At 39.5% G+C, this 19,722-nt stretch overlaps 1 protein-coding gene across 1 annotated transcript in view; it reads right to left on the bottom strand.

The window, feature by feature from the left end:
• Positions 1-19,722, bottom strand: part of kcnh5b (potassium voltage-gated channel, subfamily H (eag-related), member 5b) — a 380,353-nt gene that overhangs the window by 278,262 nt on the left and 82,369 nt on the right. Inside the window, exon 6 of the mRNA XM_028821982.2 lies at positions 14,175-14,567. Within this exon, the coding sequence (XP_028677815.1) occupies positions 14,175-14,567 (393 nt within the window). The remainder of the gene's footprint in view (positions 1-14,174; positions 14,568-19,722) is intronic.

A 19,722-nucleotide genomic window follows, 5' to 3' on the forward strand; every position in this document is an offset into this window, starting at 1 on the left:
GGATCAGTTTGATAATGACCCAGATTTTTTTTCAAAAATTATTACGGGAGATGAATCGTGGTGCTACAGTTACGATCCTGAGTCGAAACAGCAGTCCAATCATTGGAAAACCGCGAATTCTCCTTGAGCAAAAAAAGCTCAGCAGGTGAAATCAAAAGTGAAAACAATGTTGATTTCTTTTTTTGATGTCAAAGGTCTCGTGCATTATGAATTTGTTCCAGCAGGTCAGACTGTAAACCAAGCATTCTACCTAGAAGTGTTAAGAAGGTTGCGCAACAGTGTGAGAAGGAAACGCCCTGATTTGTGGGAGTCGGGCAATTGGTTCTTTCATCATGACAACGCTCCATCTCACACTGCTCTCAGCATTCGCCAATTTTTGGCAAGAAACGGTATGACAACCCTGAACCACCCACCCTACTCACCGGATTTAGTTCCGTGTGATTTCTTTTTGTTCCCTCGGATGAAAAAAGACTTGAAAGGAAGGCGTTTTGCTGACGTCGAAGAGGTAAAACAAGAAACGACCAGAGCATTAATGGGCATTACTTCAGACGAATTTAAAAAATGTTTTGAACAATGCAACAAACGGTTAGATAAGTGTATTTCCGCCAATGGAGGAAGGAGACTAATTGTAGTTTGTACAGAAAATTAAATTAAACATGTTTTAAAAATATTTCTGGTTATATTTGGGTCCCCCCTCGTATATATATATATATATATATATATATATATATATATATATATATATATATATATATACACTGTATATCTATACTAATAAAAGGCAAAGTCCTCACTGACTCACTCACTCATCACTAATTCTCCAACTTCCTGTGTAGGCGGAAGGCTGAAATTTGGCAGGCTCATTCCTTACAGCTTACTTACTAAAGTTAGACAGGTTTCATTTCGAAATTGTACACGTAATGGTCATAACTGGAACCTCTTTTTTGTCCATATACTGTAATGGAATGCAGGTCGATGGCCGTGGGAGGCAGAGTCGCGTATCGCGTCATCACGCCTCCTACGTAATCACGTGAACTGAAAACAAGGAACAGCCACAAAGAGCGCTGAAGAAAACATTCATTACACAATTGAGAAACAGTGGAGAAGCTGTGTAAAGACAGCTTCACAAAAAAACAGATCCTTAACAAATTGTTATTGGTATATTTTCCCTCAGTTTAAAAAGGTTTTCTTTTCTTCTTAATAAAAATTTAAAAGCAGAACTTCGTCGCTGCAAAGCGTGCCTGACTTTATTGAAAAGAAACTAAACTTGCAGTGCCGCTATTCAATGACACTTGCCTAACGCCTGACTTTATTGAAAAGAAACTATATATGTATGTCTATATATATATATATATGTAGATATGTATATATATGTGTATATATATGTAGATATGTATATATATATATGTAGATATGTAAATATGTATATGTATATATATGTGTCTGTATGTGTATATATATATATATATATATATATATATATATATATGTATGTATGTATGTATGTGTGTATATATATATATATATGTAATGTATGTATGTGTATATGTATATATGTATATGTGTGTGTGTGTATGTATGTGTGTATATGTATGTGTATATATATGTTGATATGTGTATATATATGTATATATATGTGGATGTGTATATGTATATATATATATATATATATATATGTATATATGTAGATATGTGTATATGTAGATATGTATATATATGTATATATGTATATGTATATATATGTTTACATAACCTCTTTAACACACTACTTCTCCGCTGCGAAGTGCGGGTATTTTGCTAGTGTATAAAATCTCTATAATAAAAAAAAATCTTGGAAGAGAGACGAGACACTATAACGTCCCGTGAGACAAGGCAGGGAGACATTTAAAACAAGTTCACAGACATCTAACTTAGCAGTTGTTGGAATACTTTTGGCAGACATGTTTCATGTGCTCCTAGCTCTTAAAACAACGACAAGCAACAAGCAAAACACACACCTCGCCAGCACAAGCAAGCTAGCAGATGATCCAACTGCTTCTCCTTAGCATGTGTTCAACACAAGTGGCAGAGACGCGAAGTGGCAAAAGGACAGCTGCTGTACAGGCTTTTAAATGATCAACGTGCAGTGTGACAAGCAGAATACACAGCTCGCCAGCAGCAGCAGAACAAGCCAGCAGATGATCCAACTGCTTCTCCTTAGTGTGCATTCAGCCACCCTCCCTTCACAACAAGAGCAGTGTTATACGTCAAGCGAGAAAGAGATTTAACCACGCCTGGGGCCGGAAATAAAGTAGAAGTACTGTATTGTTTTTACAAAAGTTTTAAAGTGAAAGTGAAAATAATGCATATGTAACAATTCCCAGGAAAATAACAGTCTCTTTAAATTTTATATCCAGTAAACCAAACTGGGCGAGCGAAGCGAGCAGGGGGCAGAGCCCCCTAGTATACATATATATATACACGGGGGCTTTGCCCCCAGCTCGCTTCGCTCGCCAACCCCTGACCCAGCCACTTCACGGCTCTGCCAGTCATGTATGGGTCAGCGAATGTACAATTTAAACAGATTGTTATTTTCATGGGAACTGTTACATATGCATAATAGAACTAACTATTTTACATTACAGCAAGTAATTAATGATGCATTTACATCATTTTTATTAAGTACAAAATAAGCCAATTATTATTATTTTTTTTTTCGCTACCTGTAAAGCTTGTGCTTCTTCGTCTTCTTTAAATTGAAATCATATTCTGACCTGGTAAATGAATTGGTAATAATTCAACAAAATGATTTCAACCGTGCATTGGCAATTCCATTAAATGCCACTCACTTTCCTTTGCACTGACGTACCGAGTATCTAAATATGCTTGAACTTTGTCCTGAAACTGTTCTTTGGATACATTCACGAGTACTCTATTGTGCCCTTTATGAATGTACTTGTAGATGTACTTAATACTCATAACCGATGCACAATACTCTACATTAATATGACCATTGAATCATTTGAGCAAATGCGGGTTATACGGTACAATCATTGAATTATTGATCATCACAATTTTAACAACTTTCTTTCCGTGATAAGGGTGTTGTTCGTGACAGTTATCTCTGCGTCGATAATCAGGAAAGCCAGCCTTAGTTATATCTGCTGAATTAATGAAAGCTTTAGGAGTCCCAACATACTGAATCTTTTAAGTGAGGTCAGTGAGACATGTGTTTAATGACTTTGCACCATAATTCAGGATAGGTTTCTCTGTTTGGAATTTCAGCACAGATAAAACAATCTACATCATCAGGAGTTAATAATTTATTTTGCAAAGTAACCAATAAATGCATGTGAGGGTTTTGCCGATAAATTCTGTGTAAACTGCGATACTTTTGGACGTATGGATTTGTATCCATTACTGCCCGTAGAATTTCTAATACGTCCGATCATTTAACTCTTTTGATTCTATTTTGCATTTCTTCTCCGTGATCATAACATTAAAATTTATAAGAGCTGAGAGAACAGAAAATGTGTCTGTCAAAAGCATTCTCAAAAAATGAGGTGAGAGTACCATGTGCGTGGCTGTATATGGTTGAGAAGAGGGCGTGACTTGCTTGGGAGGCAGTCAAAGGACTCAAATCGTGGCACTGACACACAAGACAAGGGGTTGCCATTGATTATTTATGCCTTTTCTCCTCTCTCTACAGAACTCCAGAAGAAAAGACCACATAAACCAATCACTTCCAGCTGACCCTTACCTCACTTCTGGTCCCGCTGATGATATCACCACTAGCACCCTCAGATGACCTCACAGTACTTCACTCCTACAAACATGCCTTTCCTCTTCCTCCAATATAAAAGCCTGCTGTGTTCACTTGCCATCAGTCCCAGTTTTGGAGCTCTAAGAGACTACTTATTTATACTGCATAATATACAGGGTATTTACAGTATATACTAGTTGTCCCCCACGGCTCTGTCCACATAGTAGTGAAACAGGACAAACTTTAAAAATCAATAAAAAAATTTTAAAAAATGTAATTTTGGCCAAGCAGAAGGTAGGTACGCTCAAATGTCAAATGTTGGCACTGTATCTGATCATTTTCAGCTCTGACAGGAGAGTATCTCCCGCATGGGGAGAAAACCATGTGGCCGTGATATCGCTGGCAATCAGCAGCTACCCTCTAAAACACAGGTAGCTCTGATCTCTCTCTCTCAAAAACGTCATTACTCCTTAATCTGTAGATGATAATGTCTGTTGAACAAAGAGGTATCCCTAGCTAAGCGAAGGCAAGGTATGCTCCAACACATGGCGCCTCCCCTCGGCCCACTGTGTGTCTCTCAGATTCACGCAAATAAATCGGTACTATAAACGAACTATGATACTTAGCAGGATAAGAGAAGTTGCAAAATCAACTGTAATAAAAAACAGCCTAAATCCATTAAGTTGTTCTGTCATGAAAGGCGGACAGACATACAGACAGACAGACATTAGATTTTACATATATATATATATATATATATATATATATATATATATATATTATATATATATATATATTATATATATATATATATACACACATATATAGTAACCACAAAGGGACACCAGAGACCCCCAAACCACATGTCATTAGAATAAAAGAAAGGATATTTATTCACACTAAGCACCTTGCCAATAGTCACCTCTCCAGAGTCAAGCCACAAAATACAGTAAATGAACAATAATGCACAATTCTTCCTCCTTCTCTCCCCCAGTTTAGTTCCCGACTCTGACTCAACCATGTGTGGCAGTGGGCTCCCTTTTCCCACGTTATATCATCTGGGAAATACTTCTGGGTCATAAGAAAAGTAGGGAGGTCTTCCCTCGACAGCACCCTCTGTTAATACGTAGGGACCCCAACAGGGCTGCACTTCCGCACTCCAATTCCCAAGAACTCCTCTGGGTGTCCTGACTGGGCTTCCATATAAGGACCACTGCCACCTAGCGGATAGTGTAGGAAACACTCCCTAGTTCCAGCTTCCATTGATCCAACCATTATTCTATACCAACTGGGCACAAGGATATGTTTTCATCCTGTGTGCCTATTTCTCATATACATATACACCACCTCTTAAAAGTTTGGAGGCACCAAGAAATTTTTCCTTTTTCATCAAGATACCATTAAATTGATTCAAAACATACAGCCAAGACATTACTAGTGTTGCTAATGGCTATTACTGCTGATTTTAAATTTTTTATTCACATGACTGCAAAACCCCATTTTCAGGAGCAATTTCTTCAGTGTCCTAATGGTAAACTCTCTTAGCTCATCTTTCATTAGTCATATTTACATTCTAATCGGTGGTTAGAGAAACCTTCATAATTGCATCAGCACAGCTGAAATGTGTTATTCTTTTCACTTGGGTTACAAGGTATTGGGATTCCTGAAGTTCAGTTCTTAGTTCAAAAATGGCCAAAACGAAGCAGCTTTCTCAATAACCATATTGGATTATTCCATGTGACAGTTTGCAATGAAACTGAAGATTTCAAATTTTTGCGTTGTCTTGAAATACAAGGGCAAACTGGATCTGACCAGGGCAGAAAAAGTAGGGAAAGGTAGAATTGGACAACTGCATAAGAGGATAAGGACATCAGAATCTGCAGTTTGAGAAATAAATACCTTACAGATCATCAGTGAGGTTCTTCCTTAAATACACAAATACAGTCATCTGCAACAGAGAAAAGACAACTCCAGGTTGCTGACAATGACATACTTTTCCACTCATCTTCTGTCCAAAGTCTGTGATCTTTTGTCCATTTTAACCTTTTCTTTTTATGTGCCAGTCCCAGACAGCATACCAGAATTGGTACTGTATTTAGCGTTGAAGATGTCACTGGCATTGTGTGCATATTTAAGAAAGAAGCACTTGGAGAAAGCAAAATTCTACATCTTGGCAAAACCCTAGGGATACATTAAAAAAAAAGTTTTTTTTCTAGGTAGTTCTCTTAGTTTTTAGTGTGTCAGATGTGTTTTCTTGGCTAAAATATTTTTTTAGTTAAGGAAACTGTAAACGATAATTAGGCTTGTGTAGCATTCTTCTCAATAAACTCAGTCCCAACAGCATGATAGATGAGCTGGTAAACAGAATGTCATTCCATTACAGTGGGCACTCATTGGAAGGACTCTCAGTTACACAAAACTGGAAAAATGAAGTTTAGAGATGGGACAGAGTGAATGGATGCACAGCATGTATAAATACAGAATGGGACAAAACAGCTCAAATATCCAGTTATTACAACAATACCAAAGACTTTTAATTATCTTTATACAGATGACCTATTGAGCTTCACTGCCACTGGGTCTCCATACATTAATGGACACTAATTAATTAGTCTCCCAGGGGTCCTTATCCTAGATCAGTAGTTTTCAGCCTTTTATTCTTGTGGATCAGCAGAAGACTTAGAAAATATTCATAAACCAAGGAGGTGGAAAAAAACAGTAAACGCATTTACTCTCTTTATCATAATTTGTCCAACCTGTGCCTGACATGGAAATACATAAGTGCTGGAACTCTCTTTTTAAATCTAATTTCTTAGTAGAGAGAAGATTTTACCATCCAGATTTGCTAACATTAGATCTGTGAGAGTAGGAGGAGGGGAGTTTATCCCCTTGGAGTTTCTAGCATCAAGATTTATTAACGTTAGATCATAGGCACGGGTCCACCTTCAAGTTTCAAATTTGCAGATTTAAGAACATTAGATCGTGGGTGCAGATTCTGAGAGTTCTTTAGAGTTCTGAGAGTTCAGATTTTAGAATATCTAGATTGAATAACATTAAAATGGATGGCCCATTGAAGGAGTTGGTGTTGAGAGTGTCAAGATTTACCAACACTAGATCGGAGGTGTGGGTCCACCTTTGAGTTTCTCATGTCCAGATTTAGTAACATTAGATCGGATAGGGTGGGGGAATTCCCACTTTGGAGTTTTGAGTATCCAGATGTTATTGGAGAAAGGTGGGTGGAAGGAGAGCAGGCATGTTCCCACAAAGTTTCAACTGTCCAGGCACAACATGACATCAGTTTTCATTTGAAATATTATCTAGAGTGTTCACATTGACTAAAAACATAAACTGTGAATTCACTGATTTTTTCGGACCAGCAAAATATTCTATGGTCTGGCATCAGTTCAGTTACCGGTGAAAAATATTCTTTGGACCAGTACCAGTCTGCGGACTGGCACTTGGGAACCAGTGTCCTAAACAATCATATCAGCACCTGTTTAATTAAATTGAAATAAGGATATTTCTCCCAAAGAATTTAATAATCAAATGATTCTCCAGTGTCATACATAAATGTGCTATCTTATGAAGGGGAGTTTGGCCATTTAAAGCTCTCTCTCACACTCTCTTTATTTAATTCAGTTATCTCCTTCTTGTTATTTCACTCCATATTTTATTTTATTTCCTAATTAATCATTTTAAATGGGAATGAGTACAGAACAAAAATATTGTTATGAGCACTGTCAACTTTAAGTGACTGGATTTGTGAGTAAGGTCTCATATCCTTTGACACACGCAGTCCCTTGCTGGCTGGTAGACATACAATCAGGGCTAACCATTTATCCCAATAAGACCTAATATTATCTAAATCAGCTACCATCTTAACCCTCTGATTATACTTAGTACTTGCTCCTGTGATGGACGGCAGGCATTTCAGCCTGGCCTGGATGTCCCTCATCAGAGAAAAGCAGCCTTTTCAGGGCATTATATCCCCCGGGACGCTAGAGGACAGCTCCCCTGAATGGAAAGTGTTCCTCGGGTTTCTGCTGGGCAGCATGGGACATGGAGTCAGTTTCTTCATTCCTGTTGGGTGCCGTGGGTGCCGAAAGGGGGAGCTCACCAAGAACCCGGGGACTCTTACGGTTACGCCAACCCGGAAGTACTTCGGGGTCACGAGGACGGAAGCCCGCAGTACTTCTGGGACACTTGATGAAAGAAGATGTGGTGTTGACCCAGAGAAGAAATACTTCCGGGTCATGGACTTTAAAAGGACTGTGGGAAACCCCAGCAGACTGAGCCGGAGTTGGGAGGGTGTGTAACGGAGCTGCTGGGAGTGGAGGATTATGTATTATTGATTATTGATTGGAGAATTATTGAGAGTGCGGTGCTTTATGCACTTTATTTAAGAATATTAAAGAGATTATTCTTGGTGATTTCAAACGTGTGTCCTGCACGTCTGTCTGGTGGATTCAAGGGGAGCTATATAGAGCGCCATATACCACACTCCTTATTTTTTCATAGTTTTTAAGGGTCCTATAGCCTACCCTGGCACTTGGGTGATCACTGTCAAACTGGCAATATGCCTCATGTACTGAACATTAAAAGATGGTGTTTATGAAATCTTCAGCTATGACTCATTTAATGCAAAGGTTTCTCTGTGACATAAAACAATTACGCAGAGCACTCTGAAGCAAGTCAGTGAACAGGAGCACTTTCTGACAGCTGAGTTAAAGCCTTCAATTAAAACCTTCATGAATTATACATTGGCCCACTTTGTGAAATGTGTTGGTAGTATACAGCCTGTGGGGCAGAGGGGGCGGTGCAGACAAGGCGAGAGGGTGTCAGTGCTAGAACTCTAGAGGAGGTCTCAATGTCAAATCCTTGCAGGGCAACACCTGAATTGAAATGCAAGACAATGCTCTGCCAGGGCGTGCTGAGATGTCACAAGGAACGAGGGGGCTTTTACCTGATTAAAGATCTTAGTGCCCTCTTATTAGAGATGGGGGTACAATGTGTTATGTGAAAATCATAACAATCTTATAGTGCAGAAAATGGTATGGAATGGATTAAGAGGCAAAATATGTGATTATCAGCACTGGGTTGTGTGGCCACATGCAGGAAAGACAGGTAGTGGAAGCAGAGAATAGTTGGGAAACCAACTGGGTTGTCCCATTTAACAACTAAATCCAACTGAAACAAATATCTTTTGGCTCAAATAATCAGCCCTTTTGGGCAAAATCAACAAAAGGTAACTCTGGCTCTTTGCTGTCGTGAATTAGGGTCAGTCACAGGAGCTCAGTGCGGCCTGCTCTGCTTCTAAAAGACGCTTTCTTCTGAGCAACTGAACTTCTTATAATATACGAACCAGAAGGGACATGGCTAAGTACCCTCACTGGGCAGTTTCTCAGGGCTGTGGGGAGAGAAGGAGAAAAAAAACCAATAATGCAGAGTCCCCTCTTGCCTCGGTTGTTATCACATACCTGCAATGAGCCCCAGACGAGATCCTTGGACGTGCATGTATGACAGCTGCTAATGTAAGACGTGAAAGGCTCATCTTTCCGGTAAGGAAGAAGTTCTTCAGATAGTACAGTAAAATTAAAAGCATCTATAAAATTGTACATTTTATACCGTAAAAATGCAGGTGTGTACATTTGGCAATAACTATTTTAATGTTAACAGAGGTGATACTTGAGCAGGATTAAGAATTATAAAACAGTCAGTTACTCAATCAACAAGTTAATTTTACAGTGCCTTTCCTACAAAGTTCTTCACAACACAAGTAATATGGTAGAATTTTGGTTTTGAATGAATGTGCAAAGCTTTATGAAAACATGTTTTCACTTTGTCATTAAGGGTTACTAAGTGAAGATTAATTTGCAAAAATGGCAAATGTAACCATTTAACATTAACTCTACAACACAATAAGGTGTACGGAAAGTGAAGGAGTCTGAATACTTTCTGAATCCACCGTACTCTATAAATACTATACTATACAACATGAAGCTCACCAGGAAAAGTGATCTGAGATGGTGAGATCAGATGAGACATGGTGGAGATTATACTGTCCAATGTCAAGTCAGTGGCATCGTGGTTTGAATCCTGCTTGTATATTTTTTTTCTTTTTTATCTTTTTATCTCTATTTATGTTTTGTAGACATAACTATATGCAAAACAACAACATTAACAACATTAACTAAGTGATATCAAAAGTGAAACATTCATTGATTATTACTATAATCCATCCATTATCCAACCCGCTATATCCTAACACAGGGTCACGGGGGTCTGCTGGAGCCAATCCCAGCCAACACAGGGCGCAAGGCAGGAACAAATACCGGGCAGGGCGCCAGCCCACCGCAGTATTACTATAATATTATTTGTTATCATTGAAAGGGTAATTCAGTCTTTATTTCTATCAATTTCCTGTATAATAAGATGTGTATTTAATGTATATTATTTTAATCTTTTTATCTCTATTTATGTTTTGTAAACATAAATATATGTAAAAGAATGTAACAACATTAACTAAGTGATATCAAAAGTGAAACATTCATTGTTTATTACTATAAAATTATTTGTTATCATTGAAAGGGTAATTCAGTCTTTATTTCTATCAATTTCCTGTATAATAAGATGTGTATTTAATTTATATTAATTTAATGTGTGGAAGCATAATAACATTTCTTTGACTTCCTTTGAATTTTCCATTGCTGTCTTCTGTAATTTAAACAGATTACACTGTCAATGTCCCTTAAGGATTCAGAACTATCATCATCTTTGTGTATATTTTTGTATATTAATGTCACTGTTTGGATTGCTTCTGAATGCTCATTGAGCTAGAGATTTAAAAATGTCACTCCAGTTCATAAAAAGTCTGATTTAGCGTAAGTCACCCTAATTTGGGTAGTTCAGTAGAAATGTAATGATTTACTTCATGGAAGAGAAGTATATAATAAACTAGAATAGTTGTTTCATATATTTTAAATATCAAATGTTAAAATTATTAATATTTTCTATTATAATTTGTCATTTTACACCCTCTGAGGTCCATAGATGGCTAGATCTCTAGTAAAAAATCAAAACTCAAAAATAATATCATATTCATAATCAATGACCTTGAAATAGTTTAAAACAATGTTCTACAGGCTTATGTTTAAAAGTTATAAATTTTAACTTTCAGGAAGTGATTCTTAGAGGGCTAGCACCATCCATAAAAAATCAGATATCAAAAATATTATCATATTTGTGATTTCCAACCTCGAAATAGTATAAAACGACACCCCACATGCTTACATTACTGATCCACATTTTTTTAAAGTTTTGTTAAAAGGAGCGACTTTAACCACTCATACCCCATTAGGGGGTGAACCTCTAGGATCAGTTGATGTAGCATGCACAACTTCAAGTCTTTCTGATCATTTTTGCTGAGACACTTTTGGTGTTACTCTTCATCATAAAAGTGTAATATGGCTCACAAATGGCCTAAAAATTTGTGTTTTTGGGGCCTAGAGGGCCAAAAATAGAGGCAAACCCCAAAAAATGTGATGTTTGGCACAACTTAGACATCAAGACAAGTTAAGCGGTATATTATATGTGGGAGTCAGGAGGCGCCAGACAAAAAAAAACTAAAGTGATTTTAAAGCATTAATAAGTAACTCTTATAAACACAATAAGTCATTAGTAGGCCTATTCTATAAATTTGTCTGTTCCCATATGACAATTGTGTTATACTTTTCAAGAGAAAACTAAAATGCCTTGGAGAGTGCAAGTTTTAATTGCTGCTACTATATTTACTGTATATACTGTATATATATGGGGGAAGTACTGGAATGGACTTAAAATTTCAACTTTGAGTTTTCAATGGATTTATACATTTTAGGCATAGACATCCACTTTGGGAGTGACACCTGTGTGTGGGCTTGAATGCCTGTGTCAGAATGCGAGTCTGTGGACACGGATACTTGGAAATGAATCAGTTAATAAAATGAAAAAATGTCATAACTATTGCACTGTAAAATGTTAGAAGCATATTGATCTTAAGTAATATATATATATATATAGTGAATTGGATGCAGTATAGCACCCAACCAGGCACAGACTGACACAGAGACACGTGTAAAATCCAACCAAAGACTTTTATTTTTCTTCAGCTGGAGGGCACACCTTCCCTGTGAACCCCCTAGTCACAACACAGTCCCAAGCACAGTTAAACATAAACCACAACCCTTCTTCTGGCACCACCACTCCTCCCAGGCAACCTCGTCCTCTTCCTCCCAATTCTGGCCCTCAGTGGTGGTTGCCGGTCCTTTTTATAGTTCACCCAGAAGTGCTCCAGGTGCTTGATCACCTGTTGCTAATTGCACTTCTGGGCAGGGCTGTAGAGTTGTCCAGGTTGGATCCTGGATCCATGCAGCACCCCCTGGCAGCCACCCCAGAACCCCACAGAGTTGTGGAGAACTCCATTTCCCATGGAACCCTGTGGGAAACTGAGGCACCATCGTCAGCCAGAGAGGCTGCCACCAAGCATCCCGGGGGAGGTACTGAGGAGCCCATGGCTGCTCTCTCGGAACATAAGTAGATGCGACCCGGACACCCGACACATTATATATATATTGTGGCACCCGGATGGGGCTCATGCCTGGCCGGGACACCCAGGAAGACAGGAGGAGGGCTCATTCCTCCTCCAGACCGCGAGGGGGCGCCCGCCCTGGTTGTATTGGGGGCCACGGGTACAGGGCTTGGAAGCCCAACCCTGTAGGGGCCTGTGGTCACCGCCAGGGGGCGTCCCCCTGCCTGAAGAATCCTGGACCCCAGTACTTCTGCCACACCAGGAAGTGTTGGGGGGAAGAAGAGAGGGAACACCCGTAGTGTTTCCTGGAGGCTGGAGTCGGGTGGAAACAGGACAAGGTGCAAGAAAGAGAGAAGGAGGCGGTCCGAAGAGGCAGAGTGGTTGGCCTGGACTTTGGGGAAGATTAGGGTTTTTAGCACTTGGACTTTGTAAATAGTAGTATAAATAAACGTGTGTTGGGTGACATGAGCATGTCTGCCTGTCTGTGTCTGGGCCACTCTCCACTAATATATATATATATATATATATATATATATATATATGTATATATAATATGATAATATTTTTGATATTTGATTTTTTATGAATGGTCCTAGCCCTCTAAGAACCACTTCCTGAAAGTTAAAATTTATAACTTTTAAACATAAGCATGTACAGCATTGTTTTAGACTATCTCAAGGTCATTGATTATGAATATGATGTTATTTTTGAGTTTTGATTTTTTACTAGAGATCTAGCAATCTGTGGACCTCAGAGGGTGTAAAATGACAAATTATAATAGAAAATATTTATAATTTTAACATTTAATATTAAAAATATCTGAAACAACTATTCTGGTTTATTATGTACTTCTCCTCCATGAAGTAAATCATTACATTTCTACTGAACTACCCAAATTAGGGTGACACAATTTGACCACTTTGGAGTGAAGTCAGATAGGATTTTTCTATCTGTATGTCAGGACGTGAGCCTGTGGACATGAAACCTCAAAAAGTACTCATTACTCAGTCTATATGAACCTTTTTGCAGAGTTATTAGGATTGTTAAATGCCAGACGCATATTGATTTTGAACAAAGTCACTCCAGTAGTTTTTGCTGTACAGAAATAACTTCATATACTGAAAGAGTACTGACTTTAAAAAGGCAGACAATTCAAGAAATTTAGAGTAAGGAGTAGGAGAAAGAATAGAGTCAAGGGCAAAGCAAAAGTTAAGACTGGAAAAGAAAACAAAAGAGTCTTCAGAACCAAATCACAAAAATCAAAAATAAAGTCTAAAAAGCAGACAGTTTCTAGAACCAGTAACCAAATATCAAAAGAATTGCCAAGTTGCTAAGTTTTTTTTCCAATCTTGGATACAAAGATTGGATGTCGTGAAGACATCTTGGATGTTGAGAAGCCCTTTTAAACCTTCACCAATTGACTCCCAATATTGTGAACTTAGAGGCCATGCCCATAGCAACTGGAATCCTCATCATGTCGAATGAATCCATACAATGGCACTACCCATCATGAAAGAAAATGGCACCCGAAAAAAAGATAACTAAAAGTCAAATTCTAAACCAAGGCTCTAATGAAGACAATGACCACATAATTAAATTCCTCCAGTAGAAAAACCCCAGAAATGACACCTAGATGATTTTTATAAATATTACCTTTATGTTAAGAAAGTTACATATTTGATACATGATATTATTTTTGTGTCTTGTTGACAATATCTGTGCCAACTAATCATAAACAGCACAAAATTCATTAGAAAGTAATTAAAATATGTGGAACACAAAAGGAACACTCTTCAGTAAGCACCACACACTAACTTCCAGCAGGATGATAACTGCCCCATGGCTCGCCCTCAGCGGTCCACTTACCTCATCTACATTCTCAAAGGCATTGATGATGTCATAGGGCAAACACGACAGCAGATCGATGACAAACCACGTTTTTAAATAGTTCATTCTGATGAGCTTGGGGTCCGATATCACTTCCCCACCTGGGCCAACAAATGTAGTGTGAAAGTTCAGCACAATGTCCACAAGGAATATAACATCCACCACACTGTCCAGCACCAACCAGGCAATATTATTCTGCTTGGTTTTGAAAGACACATTGTAAGGGACCATGATGGCTGTGTAGAAAGTCAAGATAAGGATGACCCAGTCCCATGTTGTCTTGAATGCACAGTAGTGCAGAATTATATGAGGTGGAGTCTTGGGAGCCTCTTGCTTGTATTGTGGAAGAATGTCTGACCCCAGTTGTAGAACCTGAAAAACATAAATAGTAATTAATTTGCAAAAACATGATCTTTCACAGCAATGGAGCTTAGTGTTTGTCAAGTGCTTATACTGGATGGAGAGACTTCAAAAACATAGCATCAGTTTGTGAAATAATGGATAAAGCTAAGCATTGGGAAGTAGATAGTGGCAGTTCAAGAATCATGTTTGCGCTGTTTGGGATTTATTTCTTAAAATGGTGGCAGGAGATGTCTGAAGCAGCCACTGAGGAGAAAATTCAGGTTGTATCCCACTAGAAGCCCCAGACCTGTCCCATTTCCTTCCCATTTCCTTCTATATTCTTAATAAGACCTGTAATTTTACCAAAACAGAATTGACAGAAACAGAATTATGTTTCTGGACTTCTCTAGTGCCTTCAACACCATCCAACCTCTGCTCCTCAGGGACAAGCTGACAGAGATGGGAGTAGATTCATACCTAGTAGCATGGATCGAGGACTATCTTACAGACATGTGCGTCTCGGGAACTGCTGGTCTGACAATGCGGTCAGCAGCACAGGAGCGCCGCATGGGACTGCACTTTCTCCGGTCCTGTTCAGCCTATATACATTGGACTTCCAATACAACTCTGAGTCCTGCCACGTGCAAATATTCGCTGACAACACTGCTATCGTGGGCTGCATCAGGAGTGGGCGGGAGGAGGAGTATAGGAACCTAATCAAGGACTTTGTTAAATGGTGCGACTCAAACCACCTACAGCTGAACACCAGCAAAACCAAGGAGCTGGTGGTGGATTTTAGGAGGCCCAGATCCCTCATGGACCCCGTGATCATCAGAGGTGACTTTGTGCAGAGGGTGCAGACTTATAAATACCTCTGAGTGCAGCTGGATGATAAATTGGACTGGACTGCCAATACTGATGCTCTGTGTAAGAAAGGACAGAGCCGACTATACTTCCTTAGAAGGCCGGCGTCCTTCAACATCTGCAATAAAATGTTGCAGATGTTCTATCAGACGGTTGTGGCGAGCGCCCTCTTCTATGCGGTGGTGTGCTGGGGAGGCAGCATAAAGAAGAGGGACGCCTCACGCCTGGACAAACTGGTGAGGAAGGCAAGCTCTATTGTTGGCATGGAGCTGGACAGTTTGACATCTGTGGCAGAGCGAAGGGCGCTCAGCAGGCTCCTATCAATTATGGAGAATCCACTGCATCCACTGAACAGTGTCATCTCAAGACAGAGGAGCAACTTCAGCGACAGACTGCTGTCAATGTCCTGCCCCACTGACAGACTGAGGAGATTGTTCCTCCCCCACAGTATGCGACTCTTCAATCCTACCCGGGGGGGGGTAAACGTTAAAATTATATAAAGTTATTGTCTGTCTGTTATACCTGCATTGTTATCACTCTTTAATTTAATATTGTTCTTTATCAGTATGCTGCTGCTGGAGTATGTGAATTTCCCCTTGGGATTAATAAAGTATATCTATCTATCTATCTATCTATCTATCTATCTATCTATCATTTCTTGCTAAAGTCGATGGTTGGGCACAGGAGTGTTGCATGATGCTTTATTTATTTGTCTTTATATTTATTTGAGTACTTTACTCATCTTCTGTGCCCATTGTTTCCATTACAAGGCTAGCTGGCATAAGGCATAAGGCTGAAATCAACACTGAATGACATACCAGATCTTATTAGGACACACTCACACTAATTACATCTGACCCAGTTCAGACAGGCCAATTAGGAGCCATGACACAACCCTGCCACTCAGTTCATTTATTTATGTTTGCTATTTTAATGACTTTTATTACTTTTTTGGTTTTAACTGCTTTTATCATGTTTCACACACGTGCACGTGGTGAGGCTGCTAAAGGGTTTGACTGAAGGCAGTTCTGAGGCATGCCGGGATGTGGCAGAGTGCACTGACTCTTTTTCTCCCTTTCCTGTAGACCATTCCCGGGAGATTCCACCTGGCTCTCTTGACGTCACTTCCGGGACCGAGCCAATTTAAGGAGACCTTACCGGCTCCGGCCCTGTGATGTCACATCCGGGCTCGAACCAATGGTTGAAGAACATGGGCCTGATCCTTATGACCTCACTTCCTGTCTTTCACTTTAAAAGCCTGCTCCTTTTCCATATTCCCTCAGTCTTGTTTTGGACTCTGTTGTGAGCACATCAGTGCTATATTGCAAAAGAAAGCAACTTTGCATCCAGGAGAACAAATTATACGGGTGGCTGCCCCAAACCTTTATGTGACTATGTCTCATTTTTGTGACACTAGTTTCTAACCAGATCCCAAGTAGATGCACTTTTGTTGTCTCCAGCATTTGTGAATGTGAGTAAATATACACTGCCTGGCCAAAAAAAAAGTCGCCACCTGGATTTAACTAAGCAAATAGGTACGAGCCTCCTATTGGATAATTACTGCATGGGAGATTATCTTTCAGCTGGCAACAAGTTATTTAACCCCAACTAGTGCAATGAGTTGCTTCTCATTTCTTAAACAACCATGTTGAAAGACACATCTAGTGGTCGTGGAAAAGATGTTAGTCTGTTTAAGAAGGGTCAAATTATTGGCATGCATCAAGCAGAGAAAACATCTAAGGAGATTGCAGAAACTACTAAAATTGGGTTAAGAACTGTCCAACGCATTATTAAAAACTGGAAGGATAGTGGGGACCCATCGTCTTTGAGGAAGAAATGTGGCCGGAAAAAAATCCTGAATGATCGTGATCAGCGATCACTTAAACGTTTGGTGAAATCAAATCGAAGATAAACAACAGTAGACATCAGGTCTATGTTTAATAGTGAAAGTAAGAGCATTTCCACACGTACAATGCGAAGGGAACTCAAGGGATTGGGACTGAACAGCTGTGTAGCCGTAAGAAAACCACTAATCAGTGAGGCAAACTGGAAAAAAAGGCTTCAATTTGCTAGGGAGCATAAAGATTGGACTCTGGAGCAATAGAAGAAGGTCATGTGGTCTGATGAGTCCAGATTTACCCTGTTCCAGAGCGATGGGCGCATCAGGGTAAGAAGAGAGGCAGATGAAGTGATGCACCCATCATGCAAGATCTTGGTGAAAAATTAATGCAGCACTGGATGGAACTAAATCTTGTGACATTGCAGAAGCTTATCGAAACAATGCCACAGCGAATGCATGCTGTAATCAAAGCTAAAGGCGGTGTGTGACCTTTTTTTCTGGTGGCGACTTTTTTTTTGGCCAGGCAGTGTATAAGTGTGCCATTCAATAGAGTGCCTGTCTGTTCTGCATGGTAATCAATAAAGATGGGACAGGCTTCAAGCCCACCTGGTTCTGTAATGGAGTAAGCAGGCTCAAGTAAAAATACTGCAGTTGAGTTCTGGAGTTTGCACAGTTGTTTTTCAACTCTCATTGCTACGGGTGCTTGCTTTGAACTACACACTTAAGCCAACCCTTCTCTGTACTTTTCACTGTATGGGTATGTGCCCATCTTGATTCAATGAACTGCAAGTGATTAACCTCTCTTTAGAGTATCAAGTCCCTTTCACAAATCCTACCTCATGAGCCATCTAATTTTTATTAGCTGCCATGCAAATCAAACTATTCAGTTTAGTAAATGGGTAAAAATAAAGAGACTCTAATGGCCATTATTCTGAGCAGTCAGAAGCCGACTCGTAATGCTTGCTTCCAGAGTTTTGCGTGGGAATGTACGGCACTGTTTTTGACTCCCATTGTGCTCAAAGCAGCCTCTCACCCTGCCTCTCTGTATTTCTGTAACAAGATGTCAAGACGCCTGCTTAATAAGATGTTTACCTTCCTTCTACCCGTGGGACTGCTCTGAGCAATCCTTTCTCCTCCGCAGACTCCCCAATGATCAGAGTTGCCCCTCGCTCACTCAGTAACACAATCCATCTGCCTGCTTTTTCTATAAATGTGTATCCTGCACCCCCCCACCCCATACTGGTTAAAATACAGCATTCTTGCCTCCATTTACTTCTTGGAGTGGAGTAATTTAGAGACGACTGCAGGTCTCGACCTTTGGAAGTAACTGTTTTATTGGTAAACCATGAGTAGAAATAAATTTGAATTGTGACAAATGACATCTGCGACATTAAAGTCATCCCTTCTGCAAGCCTGCAGTGCTCCCTGTGCTGCAGTGGTGAAATAAGATGCCTTATCTTCCTTTAACTGACAAGATAAGTGCCAATCTGTCTTTTTCATCAGGTTTAAAGTTAATGGAGGTAATTGTGAGGAAGAATTGGAGGAGGGTTTATTATTTAGGCAGTAATGGCTGACATTGAAGAAGCTACTGCGGACGGCGCTCTGGCTTTTTGGTAATGAGCCAGCCGGAGGCCAAATCACTTCAGTGAGCAAAGGAGAGAATACCAAGTGCTTGGCTGAACATGGGTTTGCAAAAATAAAAACAATGTGGTGTGTATGGAAGATCTTTTCCTCCGTATCTGTGACAATAATATTACATTATCCTTTAGGTTCATCATTCCTGTGAAGTGCCAGCTCTCCAGAAAAGATTAAATTTGAGCACAGTAGGGGGAAGGATAGTGGAAATGCGAAACATGGGTTGAGGGTGTTGCTAAATACTCTTGAGAAAAAATGGCTGTGGCTTCAGTCTAATTACACTATGAACATGGCTTCATATTATTTTATCTTGCTGTTTGATGGGGAAAGTCAACTTTGAATATTTTTGATGTATAGTCATTGGCTTTCAAGTACAATTTCCGTTCGTTTGGTCTTTATGCAGTTCCACCGACTTTAAATTTAGCACTGAGGTACTTCTCACTGTAAGTTTGATATTTAATTCTGTCCTTGCCCACCAGATGGATGAAAGGGGCAGCTCAGGGTGAGAGCAAGTGGCAGGAAATACTGCAGTGTAATCCTGCAACAAATAATCAGAATCACAAAGGTTGTAATGAAAGTGTAATGGTGAGCATTCAACTTCATTTTAACTTAAGCATTTCCAAAGCTAATTAAGACATAGTATCACCCTCAGGAGTTGAATATTGGAATATCTTATGGAAAGAAGCCTACTTTGAGACATAGTGGTGACAGGGCAAGAATCTCACCCTTAATGTCAGCAAAACCAAGCAATTGGTCATAACCTTCAGGGAGTAGAAGGCAGACCACACTTCTATCTGCTAAAAGAGTAAGCAGTTATAAGTTTCTTGGAGTAACTATAACTGGTTA

The sequence above is a fragment of the Erpetoichthys calabaricus genome, chromosome 16, assembly GCF_900747795.2.
Source record: "Erpetoichthys calabaricus chromosome 16, fErpCal1.3, whole genome shotgun sequence".
Lineage (NCBI taxonomy): Eukaryota > Metazoa > Chordata > Cladistia > Polypteriformes > Polypteridae > Erpetoichthys > Erpetoichthys calabaricus.